This window comes from Eretmochelys imbricata, chromosome 14 (genome assembly GCF_965152235.1).
Source record: "Eretmochelys imbricata isolate rEreImb1 chromosome 14, rEreImb1.hap1, whole genome shotgun sequence".
Taxonomy (NCBI): domain Eukaryota; kingdom Metazoa; phylum Chordata; order Testudines; family Cheloniidae; genus Eretmochelys; species Eretmochelys imbricata.
Window position 1 is genome coordinate 1,869,903 of NC_135585.1, and position 19,896 is coordinate 1,889,798.

The following is a 19,896-nucleotide window of genomic DNA, read 5'->3' on the forward strand; positions in this document are numbered from 1 at the left end:
GGGGGTGGGGTATCAGCCTGGCATTGACCAGTTGCTCATCTGTAGCCTCCTACATGAACCGGCCTCCCACCTGTGCCAGATGTGGCAATTTCCTGCAATATTCCTGAAAACCCTTATTGAGCTAAGTATCAGTATCTCTGGGGGTCCATTACATTAAAAGCAACATGTAAGTATAATTGTGGGCTGGGATTATATGGAACCGCTCAGGGTGGAGAGATGTGACGGGAGGCATGGCAGTTCCAAAGACTCTATTAAAAATGGGCGGGATCAGACAGGACTTTGGGGGCAATACAGGTAAGTCAGAAGGGGGGGAAGACCTAGGGGGAGATCACTACAAATTCCCCACCGCTGGTTGTGCAAAACCCTGCCTTTTGGCGCTCCGCCCTGAGGAGAAGGCTGTGTCAGCTAATTACCTGTTCCCAGAGATCAAAGCACTGAGTGGTATCAAGAAATGGATGAACTGCCCAGGTGGCGGTTATGGTTCTGAGTCTGAAACAGAGATAAATTTGTGACCGGGGGAAAAGCCAGCTGTGCGTTTTGAAGGACTGACACCTACCAGAGCCAGGGTTGGACTTGAGGTGACCTCTGGTAAGCTTTTTAGCATGCACGTAGGTTCTTTTTGGGGTTTAATGTGTTCTCTGTAATGCTTTCGCCTTGGGAATAAATGTGCTTGCTTAGAACCGTGGGTAACTCGCAGCTGCTGGTAAGACGCTTCGCAGCCTTTGGAGAGGCAGCAAAGGGAAGGCGCTGGCCGCTAGGCAGTCTGGCTTGCTGGGAGTTGCAGGGTGAGGCAGGAGATTGCACAGCCTTAAAAACCCCAATCCGGAGGGAAAGAGATTCAGGTCTCCACCCAAGAGAGGCGGCAGCTGGGCGATGGAAACCTTTAAGTGGGTGTCCCTGGTGGAGGCGAATACAGGTGCAATTACCCTGCACCTGCCTCCACCCCTTCCTCTCTCTGTCTCTCTCCTGGCAGGGAGGTACACAGAGAATCACGGCGTGATTCACAACATGTGGTACAACACCAGCACCGGCCAGAAGTTACCCTTTCACAGTACACAGGGGGTCTCCAAGTGGTGGGACAACGGCAGCCTGCCCATCTGGATCACAGCACAGAGACAGGTAGGTGGCTGCAGCCTCCTTCTCAGGCTCACGCTCCTCCCTGGCATTCCTGAGAATAACCAGCAGCACTTTGTCCTCCCCTTGCACCTTCCCTGCACGGGGCTCAGAGGCACTCCTCAGACAGCCCCCCGCACAGGGAGGGAAGCAGTATCCCCAGGCTACAGACTGGGAACAGGGGCACACAGTGAATTAGTGACAGAGCCAGGACTAGAACCCAGGACTCCAGACTCAGAGTCCTGTGCACCATCCATCAGACCATCCACACACACACTCACACTGTTACTGACCCACAAGGGAGTGGGAGACTCCAAACAGTTACTTAGAACCTTTGAGAACTTCACAGCTCCTGAATGTTAGTGGCCACCTTTTGAAAAGGCCTCCAGAAATGCACCCAGCATGTGTGCCAACATGCCTGCTTGCACGCTCAGAAATCTGTGCGCTTACCACCAGGGCAAAATGTGCCTAACTGTCCAGTTCCACCCAATTTGCACGCACACACGCACAGGTCTGAGGGATACAGACAGGTATATCTGCCATCTTGCAAGCACAGTTCAGCAGCCCTTTGGAAATGTGGCCCTAGAAGTTTGAGTTTCATCACCAGTCCAGATGAGTGAAATCATTATTCCAGTTTTGTGCTGCTTGCATTGCCACAACGTGTATAATATTCCACTGGACTGTAACATTTTCATTCACTCCAGTGAACCCTCTGCTGCCCCGTTTTCAGAAGATGGTTATTCTTGGTGCTATGCCCAGCAACAACATCCAAAGAGAGAACCTCAGTTTTTCACTTGGGATTTCACAGGGTCTAGTTCAGTCACATTTCAGGAAGGGAAGGCAGAATCCTTGATGTTACTCACCAAGCTTTTAGCCCCACTTAACAATGGATGTTGTATTTTTTAAACACATTGCAAATATCCTACAGTAAATGTGAGTTTAAAATGCCAGAATGTTGAAAGCAGAGGGAAATCCATCTAATTAGACAACAAGGGGGACATCTGAATTATCCAAGTAACTCACCTAAACAAAGCTTTTCCAAACTTTACTAACATCACCGGGTGCCTTTGCAGCTTAAGTGAAGCATGCTCATACGGCTTGGGTGAAATTCACCATTGGCAGAGAGACAGCACAAAAAGTCTATGCACCACTTAAAACCACAAGGCCCATGCACCATTTCAGTCCCGCTTGAGTCCCTAGAAAGCCACTTAAATCCCGTTTGAGGGCTCAAGTGGGACTTAAGTCGTCTGGAATTGGTGCATAGACATTGTGGTGGCCCACAGCATTTCACCCTCAGGGCCCCCTCTAGTTATTGCATAACAGGTAAACTCACAATTTAGTGTGATTTTAAAAATATCCAAACAACATAAAAACCCAAGACATGACTTGACATTTCCTGGCTGCAATTGTGTGTGGCAGGCAAAGAGCAATCTGTGACCCATCACAGCCACAGCCACGTTAGCACCTCTCACTGCCATTGCCAGGCCAGTTAGACCACACACGTCCCGCCCCAACAAAGTGGCTGCAACAATTGTGATCTTTCTGTTACAAATAGCAGAAAAGTCAATCACTTTAAGAGGTAAATTTCTGTCCCATTAATGCAGCTCTCCAGGTTATCCACATCTTATATAAGAAGCTGCAGCTGGATTATGAAAATTGGAAACTATACCTTAAGCCTGCAATATAGTGTTTAAAGGCCAGGCCTCATTTCCTCAGAGCCCTGTCCAGCCACTTTTGGGTGGCAGCATTAGGATGTGATCTTGTATCCATGGAAAAATTCCCACTGACTTCAGTGGACTTTGGATCAAGACCTAAGGCAGGGCTCAAATATTCTACTTCAGAAGAACCCTTTTAGACTCCTACAATCATACCGGGCTAGAAGGGACCACAAGGAGTCATCTAGTCCATCCCCCACTCCGCCCCGACATGTACAACCATGTATACCTTGTCCAGCTCCAGCCATGTGGCTCAGTGGTTATGCACGTGCTGAAGTGCTTTACTGGAGAGGGGCCAGAGAACCCAGGGGGTACACAAATACACCACTAATTATCAAGTTTCAGCATAGTATTACTAACATCCGTGGGGAAAAGCTCAGAGCAGAGGAATGTTGGGATGGGAGTGTTTCAGACTAATCACTCTTCTAAAGGGCAAATAAGGAAAACCTTACTAGAGACACAGGGAGAGGCATAAGGGGAGGTGGGTGGTTGGGGGGAAGGAAGGGATACACGGGTGGTTGGACAGACTGAAGTGAGTAACTGGGGGTAGTTTCTGGCCTGAAATGTCATTCTGGCTAACAGGGCTTAAAGACGGGCTCCCTCTTCTTCCCTGGGGGGAGAGCAACCTACCAAGGTGAGCAGGTGAATGTGAAGAAAGTGGAGTCCCTTTTCCACAATTACAGCAATGAAACTGAGTGGATGCAGAACATTGACACTGTCATGAACTGGTTCGTAGAAGACAATCTAGACTTAGTCACTCTCTACTTTGGGGAGCCAGACTCCACGGGACACAGGTATGGCCCTGAATCCCAAGAGAGGAAAAACATGGTCAGGCAGGTGGATCGAGCTGTCGGCTACCTAAGGAAATGCATCAAGGATAATGGCTTGGAGTCGACACTCAATCTGATCATCACATCTGACCACGGGATGGACACGGTCATAAAGAAGAATGAAATTTACCTCCGCACAGTGCAGAACTTCTCCTTCCAGGACATCCGGTTTGAACTCTTGGATTACGGACCAAATGGGCTACTGGTGCCAAAAGAAGGTAAACTAGACCAGGTGTACCAGGTCCTGAAAAACGCCCACCCGAAGCTCCATGTCTACAAAAAGGAAGAGTTCCCCAAGAGATTCCACTATGCAAACAACACCAGGATCACTCCCCTGATGATGTACAGTGACCCAGGATATGTGATCCATGGGGTAAGCTGCAGACTCATTCTATTGTCTAAACTTGGACTTGCCTTTCTTACCCTCTTTCCTTATTGTGCAGCTGCATCGATCTCCTGTTTGTGGCTCCAGATCTGCTCCCCTCCCTGAAAACAGAAAGAGGAACACAGATGTACAATCCAGCTTCCAGTGAAATTAACTTGCCCGCTGTGTTAGAAAGCAGAGTCTTCTCTCCCTGTCTTCTCCCCTGTCCCTCTCCCTGAGTAAAAATTAAGGGGCTTGAAGGTTTGGGTCCTCACTGACACTTCTCTTCCCTGCAGAGACTCAAGGTCCAGTTTAACAAGGGGGAGCATGGCTTTGACAATGAAGATATGAACATGAAAACCATCTTCCGGGCTGTGGGACCAGCCTTCAAGAAGGGGTTGGAGGTGGAGCCATTTGAGAGCGTGAATATCTATGCCCTCCTCTGCAACCTGCTGGGGATCACACCTGAGCCACATGACGGGTCCCTGAGCATCATGCAGCCCATGCTGTCTGGTTAGTGCAATCCTGGGGCAGGTGACCAACTCCTCTCGCATTCAGCACGGTGCTCGGGGAGCTTGGGGCTCATAGGCGCTGGAATTAGAGGTGCAGGGATGCTGCAGCACCCCCTGGTTTTACGTGGGTCCTGGCTGCTGGCCCCGCACCCACCCCCAGCTGCAGCCCCAGACTCAGCCCCCTTACCCCTGTCCGGATCCCCCCTCCCAGAGACACAGTCCTGCTTCCAGCCCCAGCTCAGGGGTAAGGGGCGAACAGGTGTAAGGGGGCTGGCTTTCAGCATCCCCACTATTACAGTGTTCCAGTGCTCTCCAGGGTAACCAGAGGGTGCCCCTGTCTCTGTGGGGGGACTCACTTGCATCTCTGTCTCTTGGGTTTAGGGGCAGGCACTGTGTAAGATTAAGCCATTCAAAAGGCACATTATCCAGCTGCTTTCCAAGGCACCTCCTGGTTTGTGGGCTGGAGAAACCAGCTACTGATGGATTCTTGTTGGAACATTGACACCTAGTGGCAAAACACCTTCATTGCCATTTCTTATTCCTTCTCTCATTCCCCACCCGCATCTCTCCTCCCGCAGGCAAGAAGTGTCTCTCTGAGAAATCTGCCCTGGGCACTCCTTTCATTAGCAGAAAGGACTTACCAGAATTCCTTCCTCTGGGAACTGAGCACGCTCCCCCCATTTGTGTGAATGATGGGTAAACAGGCAGCAGGCTGAAAACCTGGCATCTTGCAGTGCTGTGCATGCATTCCTCTGCGCGTGCCAGGCGAACAGGCCTTGATTACACTAAAGACATTCACCATTTTTTGGGCAGAGGTGCTCTGAGCAGGGTTAGACATGACACAGTGGTTAAACACACCCACATGTGGAGTCTACTCTAGGGAAGTGGTGGATTCTCCATCTCTTGGAGATTTCAGATCCAAACTGGATGCCTTCTGGAAGATGCTTTTGCCAAATACAAGTTATTGAGCTCAACTCTGGGGTAACAGGGTGCAATGTAATGGCCTGTGATATACAGGAGGTCAGACTAGATGAGCTAGGAATCCCTTCTGGCCTTAGACTTTATGAAACTCGTATTTCCACTGCCGATCTCCCCAGCACAGCTGCACGGGTACAGAAACACTCTGGAATTTTCCCCAACTAGAAACACTCATTAAAATCGGACCTATGAAGAGCTCAATGATACCTACATAACAAGCGTAACAGAGCCATAGTGAACATTGCCAGGCTTATGTAGACCCTCTAATTGTGCAACTGAGTTAGCTTCATAGTTAACCACTGCAGCCTCTGAACTGTACCTAAGGACGGCTGTACTGAGGGCTGCAAGCAACTGGGTAGCACATGGGCTGCTGATTAGTAGTTCAAATATATACCTGAGAGGGAAGAGAATTTCTCATATACACGTCTACATCACTCTATAAAGATAGCCTGGACCATTCTGACAATCAAATTAGTGCAGGAAGTGAACCACCAGGACAGAAATGTGTGTACCACATTGTACTACAGGTGCCCAAAACCCTATGATATTTAATCATGTTATTTGAGATAGCATATGGACCTCCGTAATTAAATACTCTGCCATACTCAAGGCGCAGAGTGATCCCACTGAGCGGGCTGGGCAGTTCAGACCCCTCAGTGCTATTGTACCTGGCTCGCTGCAGACCTAGGGAGAGGTTACTGCACTAGTTGTCTCAAAATTTCTGTTGTTAACCCCTATGTTAAGCAAAAAAATTGAAAGCTGAGATTCTGGAGCTCAATTCTGCAGAAAAGGGCAAGGTCTGTAGATTATACCCTGATGTCTGTGCACAAGGGAGCACAGCTGAGGTAGTACAAGTAACTCGGTCTATGGGATTTCCTGACTTTTGAGTGCCTGACAAAACAGCTTTAGAGATCTAATTACACAGTTAATGGCATTTGCTACGTTTTTTAAAGGAAAAAGATCCATCATGTGGATTTACACGGTTACACACCAGTTGGACACACTGTCCCTTGCACTGCACACGATCAACAAGAGGGAACCTTTCCCTTGGGTAACTTCAGAACTCTGAAGCTCTCACTTCCCAAGATGTGAAGCGAAAGATGGACGGTCCTAGCGGAGCCCTTTCCCATTCACATTCCCACCTTCACTAAAGTTTTCCCTACTGTCCACCTAAGTTAGCCACCTGTGCATGCTTCAACAGCTTAGCAAGAAACCGTGGTGAAACAGACTGTGCAGCTGGAGAGGGAGCTATCCCATGGCTTGTACCTTGATCAAAACAAACTGAATTTTCAGCAGAGCTGGCCAGGCACTTTTATATCCCACACCAAATTTTCGGGCTAGTTTCATGCCAAATTTCCACATTCTACCCCCAGCTATTTTGATGCCGCATACATGGAATCTATTGTTGCATGTGTGTTTTCAGAATGTGGAAAGTATGTGCAGGCATGTGTTTGCAAACTAAAATATTCTGCTCCAAAAGCAAAATCTTCAGGAAATGAGAAGTGACTAAAAACAGAAGGCATGAATAGAAATGCTACAGCAACCTGAACTAGAGAGGATCCACCCCGCAGAGTGCAAGAGTCCAGCTCCATAGCCCCGAGGTCTGCTTATGGTCTTGCTCTCCTCGCTGGTTCTAAGCTGCTCACATGCCTACACCCCTGGTCCCTAGCTGCCTGGCACGACAGCCCTGCTCCGCACAGGCAGAAGCCACTCAAACTAAGCTAAAAGAAAAGGAGTACTTGTGGCACCTTAGAGACTAACCAATTTATTTGAGCATGAGCTTTCGTGAGCTACAGCTCACTCCATCGGATGCATACTGTGGAAAATACGGAAGATGTTTTTATACACACAGACCATGAAAAAATGGGTGTTTATCACTACAAAAGGTTTTCTCTCCCCCCACCCCACTCTCCTGCTGCTAATCGCTTATCTAAAGTGATCACTCTCCTTACACTGTGTATGATAACCAAGGTGGGCCATTTCCAGCACAAATCGAGGGTTTAACAAAAATGTCTGAGGAACAGTGGCGGGGGGGGAAGGAATAAACAAGGGGAAATAGGTTACTTTTTATAATGAATCAACCATTCCCAGTCTCTATTCAAGCCTAAGTTAATTGTATCCAATTTGCAAATTAATTCCAATTCAGCGGTCTCTTGTTGGAGTCTGTTTTCGAAGTTTTTTTGTTGAAGGATAGTCACTTTGAGATCAGAAATCGAGTGACCAGAGAGATTGAAGTGTTCTCCGACTGGTTTATGAATGTTATAATTCTTGACATCTGATTTGTGTCCATTTATTCTTTTACGTAGAGACTGTCCAGTTTGACCAATGTACATGGCAGAGGGGCATTGGTGGCACATGATGGCATATATCACATTGGTGGATGTGCAGGTGAACGAGCCTCTGATAGTGTGGCTGATGTGATTAGGCCCTGTGATGGTGTCCCCTGAATAGATATGTGGACACAGTTGGCAATGGGCTTTGTTGCAAGGATAGGTTCCTGGGTTAGTGGTTCTGTTCTGTGGTGTGTGGTTGCTGGTGAGTATTCGCTTCAGGTTGGGGGGCTGTCTGTAGGCAAGGACTGGCCTGTCTCCCAAGATTTGTGAGAGTGTTGGGTCGTCCTTCAGGATAGGTTGTAGATCCTTGATAATGCGTTGGAGAGGTTTTAGTTGGGGGCTGAAGGTGACGGCTAGTGGCGTTCTATTATTTTCTTTGTTGGGCCTGTCCTGTAGTAGGTGACTTCTGGGAACTATTCTGGCTCTATCAATCTGTTTCTTCACTTCCGCAGGTGGGGATTGTAGTTGTAAGAAAGCTTGATAGAGATCTTGTAGGTGTTTGTCTCTGTCTGAGGGGTTGGAGCAAATGCGGTTGTATCGCAGAGCTTGGCTGTAGATGATGGATCGTGTGGTGTGGTCAGGGTGAAAGCTGGAGGCATGTAGGTAGGAATAGCGATCAGTAGGTTTCCGGTATAGGGTGGTGTTTATGTGACCATCGTTTATTAGCACTGTAGTATCCAGGAAGTGGATCTCTTGTGTGGACTGGACCAGGCTGAGGTTGATGGTGGGATGGAAATTGTTGAAATCATGGTGCACGTTGGCAGAAGCACTCTATGTAGAAGTCCAGTCTGCTGTCTCGAGCTTCAGGAGGAGTCCACCTAGAATCCTTCTTTTTGTAGTGTTGGTAGGGAGGTCTCTGTGGATTAGTATGTTGTTCAGAGGTGTGTTGGAAATATTCCTTGAGTTGGAGATGTCGAAAATAGGATTCTAGGTCACCACAGAACTGTATCATGTTCATGGGGGTGGAGGGGCAGAAGGAGAGGCCCTGAGATAGGACAGTTGCTTCTGCTGGGCTGAGAGTATAGTTGGATAGGTTAACAATATTGCTGGGTGGGCTGAGGGAACCATTGCTGTGGCCTCTTGTAGCATGTAGTAATTTAGAAAGTTTAGTGTCCTTTTTCTTTTGTAGAGAAGCAAAGTGTGTGTTGTAAATGGCTTGTCTAGTTTTAGTAAAGTCCAGCCACGAGGAAGTTTGTGTGGAAGGCTGTTTTTTTATGAGAGTATCCATTTTTGAGAGCTCATTCTTTATCTTGCCCTGTTTGTTGTAGAGGATGTTGATCAGGTGGCTCAGCAGTTTCTAGGATCTGGTGCTCTCTCCACTTGCCCCAAGAAGCTGCAGCTGGTGGTGGGAATTGCCATGGTGCTGGGACTCTGGCTCGGGATATACTAATGCCCTGCTATGCAGAGGTGAGTAGCTCGTTCTAACGATGCCAAGAAAAGCGGTGGAACAGCTGGCTGGCCAGCCCCCTGGGTGCCCTGCTCTTTCACTCCCTTTTGCCATAGACCAGCTGGTTCTAACAGGGACAACTCCCCAGTCCTCTCCTCCCTCCGCAAAGCTCTGGCTATGCCATCGCCGGTTGCTGCACTCGGTGGAGTCGCCCTGTAGGTTGTTACTTTCTGCCACGGTTGTTTACTGCCCTGCTCAGCGTTGCACCATCCCAAGATTCTTGCCTGGCTCATTCACTCTTTAGGAGCTAGGGCTGAACCTGCCCCCAGATAGACTCCCTTGCCAGACCTGACCAGAGCCAGGGTGTGTGTAAGTGGGGCTGGGAGGAAATGTGTGTGTTGTAGGTCACGTTAACAGAAGGGTGATTTTCTATCTCACACTCTTTGAGCCCAGATATTCCCAACTCCAGAGCTGCATGCCACAGTCTCTGCATGGCATGCAATAAGTAAAAGTGCTGTTGTATTTTCATCTTTTGGCAGTTACAGTGAGTCCCCCATGGCCCTGGAAGAAAAGCCCTGTGCATAGAGCTGGGGAAGAACATCTTGAGAAGACAGCCAATCCCGGTTTCACTGCAGGATGTCGAGCAAGTCAGAGACCTGCAGCGGGACTGGGATCGTGCAAGGCCTGCCGCAATAATAGGGGGCTGGGTAAAATGTACTTTATTGTGCGTGGGACTGGCTGGGCAAAAAAACCTCAGACTGAAGTAATTTGTGGGAAAACACTCAATGGTTTAAGCAAGATTTGTTTTATTCTTTTAGTGGTAAAATTACGTCTGAATTCCATTTGTATAACCCGCCGGTTTTGTTTTTTTGAGTAGCATGGGAAAAATCTGTCTCTCTTGTGGGCTCTAAGGTTTTTACAGCTGGGAGCAGGATAAAAATGCAAGAAACAATGTAGGAGTGGGTGGGGTGGGTATTGCAGGTCGCGCTGGGAGTGGGATTTAAAAAATAGTCCCACGCAGGGCTCCAGAGCAGCCCTCTCTGACACAGCCCCGAGCGACAGAACTATCTGCCCGAGCTACAGTCATAACACAGAGAGCCACCCCTTTCCTAGCTCCTGGACTTTATTATTTATTGAACGGGCATCACGACAGGGACATGCTGTCTGGCTCTGGCCACGTCTCTCCAGCTCCCTGCCTCAGGCCTTCGGGGGGACACGCATCAGGCCCCACGCGGATGCGGGACAGTGAAGGAACATGAAGCAGTGTGGCCGCTAAACGGAAGTGCTGAACACCGAAAGCCCATGGATGCTTGCGGAGGAGCGTAACTGTGACCCTGAAAGGCTCAAAAGCCCGACAACAAATAAAAAGGCCCCAGAATGCATTTGTCAGGTAGTGTACTCATCATCCAGGGCACCCCTTACGTCGGAGTGCAATGCCACAAGAGGCCCTTGTCTCTGGCACCTCCCATAGGCCACCTGCCTCTCACCTGGCCTTCCTGGGCTCAGCCCTGTGACCCTGTCACATGAAGTTCAGTCCCCGTCTGGGGAATAACAGGGGCAACTGACAGCACAAGCTAAACCTCCAAATAATAATTCTTCCACCCTTCTCAGCAGCCCCTGAAATAGCCTTGGTAGCCCTCTCCGGAGTCTGACCCTGCAGGAGAAACCTACCTTCTCTGCAGTCCTTCCTTCTAGGCTGCACTCCCAGCTCTGGTTAAGGGCCCTTCCGATTCCCGGCAGCTGGGATGGCTAGTTATCACTGCCATATCACCATCAGCTGGGGCTTACTAGTAGGTCACAGGCAAGGCCGAGCGGACTTTCGCCTTACAGGGCCAGCCAGCCTGTGACGATTTTTTTTTTAAATCTCATGATGTTTGAGACACTCTCCTGACTCTGAGGCTCGATTCCCAGATACCTGAGGTTGACGCTACTGTAGTCACCATATTTACACTGCAGCTACATTTCCGGCACCTTTCCTTCTCGGTGCCCAGGCAAATACCACCCCAAACCTCCCCCGTCGTGGTCGGAGTCCTTCCCTCCTAGAAATTGTTTTGGACTCTTGGACTCTTGCACCTGAGGCCATCTGCTGAGATGACAAGGAAGATAATGAAGGTAATTTTTGTGCCAGCACTGGAGGGGGTTCTTCCTTAACTCCTGGACTCAGCTTTGTTGTTTGGTGCATTGGCTCAGTCAGAAGCCAGATGAAGGAGCAATAAACACAAGCCCAGAGGCCTAATTTCTGCGTGACCTGCCTTTCAGGGAAGAGAAAGGAGTTTACTGAAGTGGGGGGAAATCTCCTGCCTTCCGCATTCCCAGTGGCCGGAGAACTGCCAAAGAGCTGAAGAATCTGCAGGAAGCAACAAAGTCCTGGGGCTGCAGATGGCCTGGGTGGTGCACCCCAAGATTCTTCTCTTTGGCAATGCAGACAGGTGTGTGTCCTTCCCCATCAGCCTCTGCCCCTGCACTCTCCACTGATTATCTTTTTCACAGCCTCAGATCTCTTCTTCTGTCTCTCCCTCAGAGCACATATCATGTTTTTGCCCCATTTTCCTCCCAGCACATGCTACAGGCCAGATTGGTTCCAGCAGGATTCTTCTACAGCCCTGTCATCGTTAAGGAAATTCAGACCATTATAACTGCATCAGCAAGGCTATTCTGGTGAAACCCCTTATGTAGATCACCAGGAAGCTTGTCAGCTGGTCTTTGCTTTCTGTCCTAAAATTGGGAGGGGTGTTGCTGATCAACAGTTGCTGTATTCCACCCAAGAAGTGACTGCATTTTGGGAGCAATCAAAGTGATTCCAGGATAATTTGCAGTATTGGCTTGGAAAGCTTGTAGGGAATCTGAGCTATGACTATATCCATTACCAGCCAGACCCCAGGCACGGCTCTATGGAGGGACAATTTGACAGATGGGAGGAAGTTTGCCCCTCACAGTCAGAAGCTGCAGAAATCCATGCAGGTTAGGGCAGCTCTTACAGCTCCCCTAAATCGCACTCCTGCTTTGGTGGCTCTTGTGGGGCTTTGCAGGAGTGGAGAATGGCCATGGCACATGTCTGCCCTGCCACAGTGTGCCCCATGCACCTAGGGCTGCTGGGGAAGTGGGGTAGCTCTGCACTGGAAGGTGGGGGCTCACTGCCCTGGGAGTGCTCATGGCAGAGGGAAGAGTGTCATATACTGGTCTTGGGACCCCTTTGCATCAGCCAAAGGGAGTCAGGCCCAGCGACTGTTCAGCAGAGGTGGAAGGGCCAGAAGGGTGCATACTGGGCCTGCCAAACCATGATGCCTTCTCATGGGCTCTGGCAGGAACCAATGGTCTGAGAGAAACAGGGATAGCCCAGAGAACTGGCAGACTTCCCTGCTCTTAACAAGAGAGGTTCCAGTGCACAGGGCCATGCTGGACACATGCCGGCTGGCGCTCGTGCTCCGTCACTCCTGCCAGCAGCAGCCGTCACAAACTTCTTAGTGTCACGCAGTTGAGGTACCTTCAGTACGAACAGCCCCTCTGGGAAACCACACTTCCTTGCGCCATCACCAGGGTCGCCGGGCTGGGGAGACAGGGAGCCGGACATCTCTGCTGCATTTTGAAAACCTCGCACCCTTTCCCTGCACCCCCAGCGGTGGCATTGCTGGCTGCATAGCAGCTGCACCAAGCCCCAGCCCAGACGCTAAACTGCCTCTCCCTAGCCCCTGCCTCAGTTCAGGGGCTTGATGAACATCTGTTGCCATAGCGACCGGCGGAGCTGCTTTCACTCTGTTGGTTTCACCCACGAACAGGGTGAAGCCAGCGACGCACACAACAGGAAGAAAGTGTGCTGGGGGCGGGCTTGCACTGCGGAATGGAAATAGCCCGTTATGCAAATGCCGCGGAGGTTCCTGCTGGGGGAGCAACGTGGGCCAGAGCCAAGAATACTACAAATATTAAAACCAAATAGTGATAACACAGTTTAGCAGCTTCTACAGTAATGTCACTCTCCCGCTTTGCACAGGACAGTATTATCAGCACCGTTTGACATATATAGGGAAACTGAGGCATGGAAAAGCGATTTGACGGACTCATGGTCACACACACAGTTAGTTAGTGGCAAAGCTAGGAATATAACCCAGGTGTCCTGAGCCTTGGTCTGCTGGGATTCCAGAGTGGAAGTGTTGCGTGGCAGTTGGGGGTGTGTGGGGGGGTGTGTGTGTAATGTAGTCCATGCTAGCTGGTCGCGGTGGTGTATATGGCTAATTTAGCTGTCTGGAGTGGGAAAGAGACGAGGAATGAGGGGAGCACAGAGTAGGGAATGTTAGTATGGGCCGTGGCCACATGGGTGTGCATGCCAAGCTTCCCATCTCCTCTGTAGGGCTGGGCCCTACCAAGTTCTCCCTTCACTTGCGTCAGTTTCACGGCCACAGGATCTTAACGTTCGTCAATTTCACATTTACATCTGAAATGTCAAGTGTTGTTACCATGGGGGTCCTGATCCAAAAGGGGATTGTGCGGGGAGGGGTGTCCCAAAGCTGTTGTAGGGGGGTTGCAGGATTTGCCGTACTCACTTCTGTGCTGCCTTCAGAGCCCACCAGAGGAAGCTCCTGGAGGTGCATCCGATCTCCCCAGTGCTGCCAGGAGCGCCCCAGCCAGGGGCTCCTAGCTGCAAGTCAGGGTCAGTGGTGGATTAACCCTTGGGCCTATGGGTGCCCCAGCCATAGCAGGAGCCACAGTGTGGAAGCCCTGAGCCCTGGCAGGAGCTGGGATGGGGGGGGCGGGAGGGGGCACAGAAGCCCCAAGGCTGGATGGCCCAGAGCCCAAGCAGGAGCCATCAGGGACAACAGGTGCCCCTGAGCCGGGCAGGAGCTACGAGGGCTAGAGGTGTGATGGGTGGCAGGGCCCTGAGCGTGAGCAGGAGCCACAGGGAGTGGAGGCCCTGAGTTCAGGCTGGAGCCCAGGGACTCCCAGCCATGGAATGAGCCATATGGGGAGGCAGCATCCCCAAGCTTGAGCACCCGGAGCCCAGGCAGAAGCCAAGAGGGGCTGGCAGTTGCAGCCCTGGAGCTCAGGCATCGGTATCCGGAGCCCTGGCAGGAGCCTGGGGAGGGGAGCCCAGAGCCGGGCAGGAGGCAGCTGCAGGACCTGGAGCAGTGGAGAGGTGGCAGCCCCCAGACCAGGTCCCTGAGCCCAGGCAGGAGCTGCAGGAGGTGGAAGCCCCAAGCCTTGGATGGACCCTAGGTGGCCCCCAGTCCCAGCGGGAACCACAGGAGGGGAGCAGCCCCCCCAGGCAGGAGCCCATGGGGAGAGGGAGCAGAAGCTCCAGAGCTCAAGCACCCCAAGCCCCGGCAGGAAGCCCCGGAACTAGGACCCACGCAGGAGCTGCGAGGTGGTGGTGGGGGAGGGGCAGCAGTCCAGAGCCCAGCTCTGGGGCTGTTGCAGCACAAAAGTGTGGGTTCACCACCCTCTCTTCTGCGCTGCCTATGGAGGTGGGTCTGATCTCTCCCCATAACAGCCACACAGGGGAAGGACAAGTCCTGTCCCTCCCAGCCCGGCTGATTTTGGGGAGATCAGATTTCAAAGGACAAGGCTTATTCCGGGGTCTGTGACATGTTTTTCACGGCCATGAAAACGGAAGGGCCCTGCTCATATGGGCAGCTTCTTATAGTGACCAACTTCCTGATTTTCTAAATACTTTTCAAACAAGTTTCCTTTTTGCCCATTCGAAGTGGGATTGGAAACTTAGACAAGGTGATAGGGACTTTGCAAGGGAACCCTCAAGTTTACCAGACAGACCCTGAAGGCAGAGACCCTTATGGTTGAAGAGTGAGTGGAACCCAGAGCCTCAGACATGAGATGTTTCTCTGTTGGCTTCCTCCCAGGGCCACCCTTACCCTGCTTCTCTCCTCCTCAACTTGCTTTCTCCCCGCCTTCTGGTTTCCCACAGATACATACAGCTGCATGCAAGTAAATAAATGCGCCATCACTTGCATTTGCAATGAGTTTCGAGGAAAACCCCTCGGGTTACATGGCTAAGTGTCTACCCAGGCCTTGCTATGCTGGTCCATGCTGTGGGCAATGGCTTGTATTGTTTAACTATCACTAAACGAAGGGGCATCTAACTGCTCCTCATTTAGCCTAAATGAAGTTGGTTAGTGCACCCATCAATTTGTCACCAGGTCTGTGATTGATGGCTGCCATTAATACCTTCCAGCAGAACAGATCCCTCTGGAAAGAGACTGGAAGAATAAAGGACAAGGAGTGCTTGTGGCACCTTAGAGACTAACAAATCTGAGCATAAGCTTTTGTGGGCTACAGCCCACTTCATCGGATGCAACTTGATAATAAATAAAGGGATAATAAATAAGAATACAGGGATTGGAGGGGAAAAGAAATGCATTAAGCTGCAGCAGCTTGGGGAAGGTGGGGGGGTGCTATAAGCAGGGCCAAACAAGGCCCAGCTGGGGAAACCCATGTGGGGTGCCAAGGATTTCTGCTGCATGGGGTTCCATGCTCAGAGACACGCTGGTGTGGGTTGCGCTGCAGCCCTTCAAATGTGCTGCAATACTGTTTGCAGACAGGCGATGGCTCCCAAGCTGTGCTGATGTCAACAACTGGGACAAGGTTTCAAACCCTGCAGGAAGCCGCTGCAGGGTCAGAAGGCAGGGGAGAAACTTATAATAAAACCACATCCAGGAACTTTTCCCTGAATGTTAAAACTTGTAGGTTTGGTTGCTATGGAACTCGGAGTTACCTTGGGTTCTTGGGTGATAATGCTGGGTTGTCGGTAATAAGCTGCTCTCGTGTTTGAGATTGAAAGGATGGATTTCCATTGGAAGGCATTCCCTGTGCTCCCAATGCTAGTCAGTAACAAATGAAATGCAGCAGCTTTAAACGGAGCTAAACCAGACAGGATCTGAAATCCTGCTACTCCTGACCTTTGAGGCTGTGTGGACGGAGACCCAGATTCAGACTGCCTGGCTTTGGCTGCACCAACACATGCAACAAACCTACAATGCCCTGGACATATTCACATCCAAGCTGAACTTCAGAGCTTGCGCGCAGCCCTCCTGAGGACATCCCAGGGCTGAGATGCTTGAGAAGCAGTGCACTGCGAACCTAGCATATTTCACAGTGCAGAGATGAAGACATGGGCAGACCCACAGCTGGTTCACATAGCTTCGAGAGTCCACTGATGTCAATGGCATTGTGACACTTTACACCAGAGGGGTGTTCTCAACTATTCTTTTCATGGCCTCAGAGAGTGGCCACCAACTCTTGCTGGTGGCCGCTCTGACAATTTTTCCTGAGATACTTAATTAACTTTAGGAAAAACAAATAAATGTGCACTCACACATGTCCAAATCGTCATCATTTATTTTATTCTTTTGGCAAACTCAACAACATACGGCTGTCTCTATTCTTTACTGGACCTAAACAGACTAGAAACAAAAAACGAGGTCCTTTGCATGTTCTTGTCTTGTGTTGTTTCTTTTGCTTTTTTTGGTTTGTTTTTTTTTTTAGACTTGCTAGCTAGTAAGTCTGCTGCTGTGAAAAGCGATATTTATGTTTGTGAAAAATGATCACCAGAATAAGACTTGCTAGCTAGCAAGGAGGCAGTGAAAAGTGATATTAACAAACATACAAGTATCACTTTTCACAGCAGATTTACTCAGCCCCGGCAAGCTGGGGGACAAATTAAGCCCTGGATGGGGAGGTAGATAAGGAAGCAGTGGGGGCCAGGGGCGATGGATGGGGGGCCAGACAAGGCAGCAGCAGCAGCCACGGGCAATGGGGACAGTTGTGAGCCCAGGGCTTCGGGACAGAACCTGCCACCGCACAGCTGGAGCATGAAGCCCCAAGGCTGGAGCCTTCTGTCCGCCACCCCAGGGCAGAAGCCTGATCCCCACCACCCTCAGGGAAGTGGGGAACTCACACCGACTGCTTGCTCCTTTGGCATTTCTGGGTCCAGAGGGGGACAGGACCCAACCCCTTCTGGCAGCCCCGGGAGAGGGTCCACTGCTCCTCCTCTCCAATCACTACCCAGGAGGCTGTGGCTGCAAGAAAAGCCTCTGGTGGCCACATTTGAGAAATGCGGCTTTCTCCAGAGCTGCTGTCAGCCTGGGCTGTGGCAACTCGCCTGGCCCCTCATTCCACGCTGGATCTCATGTAGTTTATGGTTTTGTTAAGTGACACTTCAGCTAAAGCATTTAACAGACAAGCACAAAAACCTGACTGGACATGCTGGAGAGCGTGAAACTCCATTGGGCTAATGTGCAGAGTCCTCAGCAGGCCTGGCTGTGTCAGCAGCCCAGTGGGCTCAGCTAAGATTCCTGATTCAACTGGGAATTTTGGAGAGTCTTGTTTTTCCACCAGCCTTCCTATCACAGAGTAATTTGTTCCCCATTTGCCCTTCCCTCTTCAAAGTGGGGGAGGCGGGGGGGGGGGCAAGAGTCACACAGCAGGGAGAGACCTGTTGGGTATTGCATCCCAGTTTGCTATGCATTTCCACTCCATTTGCTTTCTTTCTCTCTTGTGCTGAGAAGATGTTTGCTGCCCAGGGGTCTAAACCACTCCAAGACGGAAATGTAATAACAAAAATATCCATATTGCAGGGAAACTTCTGCTGTGCACAGAATAGCTGCCTGCTAGAGTGACCAGCCTGGGGACATGCTCCAAGTGCCCCTAGGGTGAGACATGGTCTCTGCCCGTCTGAGCTCAAGGCGCTGCATAGTTATAGACATGCCAGGGGCTCTGGCCATTGGAGCCATGGAAACTAAACTTTCACAATCACAGCTGCAGTGCGGGTTTCAGGGACAATGCAGTATGCAAATCCATGCATTCTGATTGGCTGGTTCCTTGAAAAGAGGCGTCACCTTATGCCCACAACAAACATGGCTGCCATGGCATCTCACCTCATGCAGAACGAGCACAGGGATTGATCCTGAGAGCAGCTGAGCACTTGCAGCTCCCTTTGAAGTGGAGGCTATTGCGGGTGCCCCGCGTCTCTTAGGATCCCATTGTTTTTAACCTGATGATTACTCAAAAATCCTGACTCATTCGACATACAGAAAGGATAGAATGGACTCTCCGCCATGGAGGCAGCTGTCAATGCTCCCCCCTTCCATGCCAGGCCAAAGCATCTTCACCGTGTGAGTGGGCATTCATTCCAAATGCCAGTTTGCCCCTCACCGTGTTATTGAAAACAAACGTCTGGGCAGAAGAGGAGACCAGGATCCATGGCAATAGCAACAAGTTCCTTGCACACATTTGCCGTGCTGAAGCGTGTGCTTTCTGTGCCACTCCACGCCCACCCGTTAACTCCCATGGGAACTAAATGCTTGCGGTGACAAGGAGGGGGGAAATCCTGGCACTAGCATAGTACGTGCTCTACCCTGTCCCCGCATGCTGCAGCGGTCCAGTCCGTGTAGCTGGAAAGGTGTTTGGGGCAGGGACCGGCCAGTACTCTAGCACAAGGGGGCCCTGTTCTTGGTTGATCCCTAGCCCCTACCATAACAGTAACAACAGTGATCAGAGGAGATGAGACGGGGGGCTGGAACAGTTTTTATAGTGGGGGGTGCGGATGATGGAAACCATGTATTTGGTGTTATTACTACTTCAATCCAGGGGTGTGGCAGTACCCCCAGCCCCCCAGCTTCCAGCACCACTGAGAGTAGATCTCAATGTGAAAACCAGGGGGAGGGCAGATGCCATAAGCTGAAGTCCACACTTGAATTTAGGAACAGAATCGAGGGAGGAGTTAAAAGATGCATCCTGTGGATTCCCTGTTCTTTCCATAAGATTACAAATAGAAGGACGTCCCCCAGACACCCTTGGGGTTCAAATAACCACGTTTACTAGTTGTATACAAACACACAAGGCCTAGCTATGTATGGACATTGCTGCTCTGTTACGTTCTGCAGTAAGAGACGGAAAGGTGGGAAGGGCCCACTGAAGGGCTGACACACTCTTTAAAGCAGAGGTGGGCAAATAATGGCCCGTGGGCCACATCCGGCCCGTGGGACCCTCCTGCCCAGCCCCTGAGCTCCCGGCCCAGGAGGCTCGCCCCTGGCCCCTCCCCTGCTGTTCCCCCTCCCCCACAGCCTCAGCTCACTGCACAGCAGGCGCAATGCCCTATGCAGCACGGGGGCTGGCAGCCTGACCCGGTGCCCCGTGCGGCATGGGGGCCAGCTGGCTCCAGCTGGGTGGCTTGGCTGTAGGGCCGTCAGCCACCGGTGCTCTGGGCAGCGCGGTAAGGGGGCAGGGGAGTTTGGGGTGGTGGTCAGGGGGTGTGGCTGCATCACCATCTGTGCTCCCCCCTTCCAGGGGGCAATACTGCAATCCAACTGTCCAGCCACTTCCCCAGTGATGAGTTGTGGGGAGGGGGAGGGGGAGACACACAGGCCCATCCAACAGCTCATTGCATTTCCCTAGGCCACTTCCCCATGGGCCCCAGCACCTTCTTCACCCTTTCCTCAGGGCCTCAGCCTGTCAGTCCTAACAGCCAGGAGCTCCCTCTCACTCCCCCAATCCCTGCCAGCAAATTCTCTGTCCACGGTGCCACAGGACCCTCAGCCTGCTAGAGACTCAGTCCTAGCTCCTTCAGCTCCCACAGAAACTGACTTCTGCTTTGCTCTGCAGCTCCTTTTATGGGAGCCTGCTGGGCCCTGATTGGCTGCTCCTTGCAGCCTCTCTCT

At 51.1% G+C, this 19,896-nt stretch overlaps 1 protein-coding gene across 1 annotated transcript in view; it reads left to right on the plus strand.

Moving 5' to 3' along the window:
• The window catches only part of ENPP7 (ectonucleotide pyrophosphatase/phosphodiesterase 7), a 51,606-nt gene extending 42,371 nt beyond the window's left edge, over nt 1–9,235 (plus strand). The window contains exons 7-10 of the mRNA XM_077833994.1: nt 974–1,119; nt 3,411–4,031; nt 4,319–4,535; nt 9,114–9,235. Of these exons, the coding sequence (XP_077690120.1) occupies nt 974–1,119; nt 3,411–4,031; nt 4,319–4,535; nt 9,114–9,235 (1,106 nt within the window). The remainder of the gene's footprint in view (nt 1–973; nt 1,120–3,410; nt 4,032–4,318; nt 4,536–9,113) is intronic.
• The last annotated feature ends 10,661 nt before the right edge of the window (nt 9,236–19,896 follow it).